Below are 3,968 nucleotides of genomic sequence, written 5' to 3'. Positions count from 1 at the left end.
AGGGTTCGAACCCCGATGACTAATTTACTAACATTACTAACAACTAACATTTGCCTATAAAAATAATTTACTTTCAAACTAAACATGCTATTTTTTTTGGATAGAAAACTAAACATGCTATGATCTATGAAGTGAAAATCACTAGTTAAACTATTTCGATTTTTTATAACCATGACCTATCATCAGTTGAACTAGTTTAGGGCTTGAGAACACTTGGGCAAGGGGAATTTTTTGGATTTAGATTTAATCCATTGCAATCATAAATGCAGTCCACTTTATAGAAATCATATGAATCATAATTTTAACATATACTAGCGTTATTATCCCGTGCATTGCACAGCGAATATTGATCTCATTATTTAGGCACGTATTAATGAATTAAGATATGAAAAGAAATGAGTATTCAACCAAACAAAATCAATCACAATGAGTATCACACAACTTGTAAAATTTGACAAAAACTCCATATATATATATATTTAATCTTAAATATTTTTAAAATTATGAAAAATATACTTAAATTAGATGAAAAATTGTTCCCGAGCGTTAGCAAAAGTGGTAAAAGCTATGAGACATGTACCTTTTCATAGATTCTTCCCAACAACGCTGAATAATTAGCACCAAAGAAAACTGTGGCAGAATAGGAGTGTCCTGAAAATGAAGCCATCCATATAACTAAAACATAGACGAGCGATGGCAGGCCCTACTGGCTATGCTAGGGCTTCTTGGATTCATGACAGAAGTTACGGAGAAAGTAGAAGATTCAGGTCATCTGAACGTACAAGGAAGCTGGAACAAAGGGAAGGAATGACGTTGTTCGTGGACGGACTGGACGACAGAGTCAAATACAAGCAACTGAGAAAGGCATTCGAAAAATATGGAAAGGTGGAGAGTATCTTTCTGCCTAGAACAAAGAAGAAAATGAGGAGGTTTAGATTTGGATTCATCCATTTCAGTTCAAGAAATGACGGCTGTCGAGCCATCCAGGGTTGGCATAGACAAAGACTGAACAATGTGTACCTGACAGTGCTTCCAGCGAGATTTCCCTTGCGGCAAAGAAATGACAGATTCACGATGAAAAGGGGAACGAGTGGTCAATATAACATCAAGAATAAGGTATGGAAACCAAAGGTAAAGGTTGACAAGAGTCAGGGAGCGAGCTGGACAAGGAAATCATTCACACGTAAGGAGTGGAGGGTCAAACGAAAACGTCCGGAGAAGAAGGAGTGGAGGGTCAAACAAAAACCTCCAGAACAGCAGGAGCCTGGTAATGCATGGAATCAAGCGCAAGTTGTAAGGCCCAAGTTTTAACGCTTTGGATAAGTGAATAAAATAAAAGAGTTTATTTGATTAAGATAAATTTGTGAAGGAAAAAGGTTCAGGAAAAGTCCAAGAATTTATCGAAAAACCGATAAGAGTTATAGCACGACTAACATACGCTTAATCCTAGGTCAAAGGTATTAGTGAATAGTTAATTTACGCTTTAGGACACGATGGAAACTAATTCCAAAAATCCTCAGAGAAATGTTAGAACTTCTCTTTTCTGTCCTTAAACAATTATTTCGATGCGAAATCCTGGAAAGTACGAACGTCAAATTTCAATTCTCGGAAGTTTGCCGAAACGGAATCCCTGATAGTTCGAGAAACCTAAGATCGACAGACGATGAAGACTTTTTCTATTCGGAGCTGCAAATTAAGATTCCACCCGCGTTCTCCTATTTCTCTCATCATTCCTAATCTTTCTTCAGAAGGAAGTTTTCTCATCCGACGATCACTGCAAAAAGTAGTTTTTCGGGATAATCCGACTTACACCGACTTATGCCGATTTTGGATCTTTTGGTTTAATTCCAAGAATCCTGTTTTGAGTTCTGGAATTCTGTCGCCAGAACCTATCTTAGAATGCGCAGAGGAACGCGCAGGAAAAATCGGAATCGCAAAAAAATCTTTTTTCCGCTTTTTCCAAAACCTATAAATAGCTTGAAAATTAGATTTTTTGCAAAAAAAATACCCATTTCCCCTCCCCAAACCCGCGAGCACCTAGAGAGAGAGAGAGAATCCGGATCTTCGTCGTTTCTTGCCCGTTTGCTTCACCGATCGTCGCTAATCGAAGACCTCGAGGTAGGTAAACTATACTCTCCTTCGAATCGTCGTTTCTGTCCACTTCTCCTACGATTTTCTGAGTTCAAAATTTTGAGGTTTTTGAAAAACTGTTCAAATACGCTGATTTCAGTGTCTAAACTTCTTCCCTGCATGCTCCTGAGCGTGTTCTGCGGATTAGATTTTGTCGAATGTCGACGAAATGCCGCCGGGATCAATTTCTACCTTAAATACCCATTTTTCGGCAAAGTCGCAACCTTTACGCTCTAATCTATCGACTTGGCTTAGTGCTAGTAGGATTTGTCGTCATAAACGTCGTTGTGGACGTCCCCATCCAATTTGTTTTTCAAAAATCCAATTTTGAAATTTTGAGCTAAAAATAATGACCAAACTACCCCTATATCAGTTTTCGATCCGAAAATTTTTCCGAGCTTAGAACCGTCTTAGTTACGGCGTATGTTAATCTAGGAACCAAGTTTGATCGAAGAAAAATCGACCCTCCCAATTAAGGAAAGTGGCCGAGAGCTATACCAAGGGGGGAGGAAATCCGACTTTTTCGAAAACTTGTCTTAACGCGTTAGATTGTCGTACCACCGAGTTTGTAATGTACCGTGTAACCCTAGGACTTATTGCTTGCTGAGTTTCTGACTCAATGTGTTGATTTCTGTGATTTTGGCTTAAGGTTCTTTTGAGGAGTTTCCTGGAGATCAAGGCGAGGAACGTGAAGGAGGTTGTGAGGAAAACGCTGGAGGAGTTACAAGTGAGGGCTACTCTCTGAATTACTAGATAATGCTTTAGGGGTCGACAATTTCGACTTGATTTATGTGTTATGCACTAAATTGCTAAATGTCTGAATTGTTCTCTGAGGCTTCGGCCGACCTTGCTGAGTATTTGATGCCATGATATTGTGTGCTAAATGATTCACATGCTACGTGCTACATGGTTAACTTAGGATGTGTTGGAATATGCTGTTTATGCTTTTGACTGAGCTGTTTTATTTATGCTATTCCACTTGTACCTGAGATTCTGAGGAGTGAGGATTACGGGCAGGTCATGCCAAATTTTTATGTGATTTTGAGAGAGTTTTAAAGGATGGACGGAGTTCGGACCTTGTTATGTTTTAATGGATCGAGACCTTCTCAGGGAATTATTTGAGATTATGGGATCTCTAAAAACTCTTAGGAAGTATTATAAGATTAAAATGAAAACTATTTTATCACGGAAAACTCATAAGACATTAATCAATTTCTAAATCCTTTGAACAATAATGATACCCTTAGATAAGAGCTTAGAGTCTGAATATTAGTTTGGGAAATATGAGAAGTGTCGTCGAGTCCAAGTCTTGAGGAAACTTACAAGTTTCCGAGTATGCTTATACTTTTTCGCTCGATGAGCAGTTTAATGTTTGGCTATCTAAAGTTTAGCCGGAGACTATAAGTTTCCAAGTACTTCGGTACCTTTTCGCTCGATGAGCAGTTTATTGATTGGCTATCTAAAGTTTAGCCGGGAACCATGAGTTCCAAAGTACATTCTTCTTCTTTTTGATTAATTCATTTTGTCGCAGAATCGACATTTGCCTTAGGGTAGGCTTTTTAGAGACAATAAGTTAGCTAGAACACGTGACGACGTGTCGAGTGAGGTCGGAGACGTTGTTTGGCTAATCACTTGCATTCATGCACTCATTTTGAGGTTAATACACGGCGGATTACCGGACCTCGGTGGATTCCAAAATGGTCATAAGACCCGGATTTCCATATTTAGGACACTATGGTGGTCCTCAGTAGCAGACGGAATGGCAGACCTACGGGTTCACTGCTGATCTGACTACTTTTGTGTGGTGTAAGAGACGCCCGAGCGGAATGGTCCCACTT

The 3,968-nt window shown here is 39.1% G+C and overlaps 1 protein-coding gene across 1 annotated transcript; it reads left to right on the top strand.

The window, feature by feature from the left end:
• Positions 1 to 693: 693 nt before the first annotated feature.
• LOC130725186 (uncharacterized) lies at positions 694 to 1,311 on the top strand. The gene has a single exon (XM_057576436.1). It carries the CDS (start codon positions 694 to 696, stop codon positions 1,309 to 1,311), a length of 618 nt encoding a protein of 205 aa, XP_057432419.1.
• Positions 1,312 to 3,968: the final 2,657 nt, after the last annotated feature.

The sequence above is a fragment of the Lotus japonicus genome, chromosome 6 (assembly GCF_012489685.1).
Source record: "Lotus japonicus ecotype B-129 chromosome 6, LjGifu_v1.2".
Lineage (NCBI taxonomy): Eukaryota > Viridiplantae > Streptophyta > Magnoliopsida > Fabales > Fabaceae > Lotus > Lotus japonicus.
This window is presented reverse-complemented; position numbering and strand designations above follow the sequence as displayed.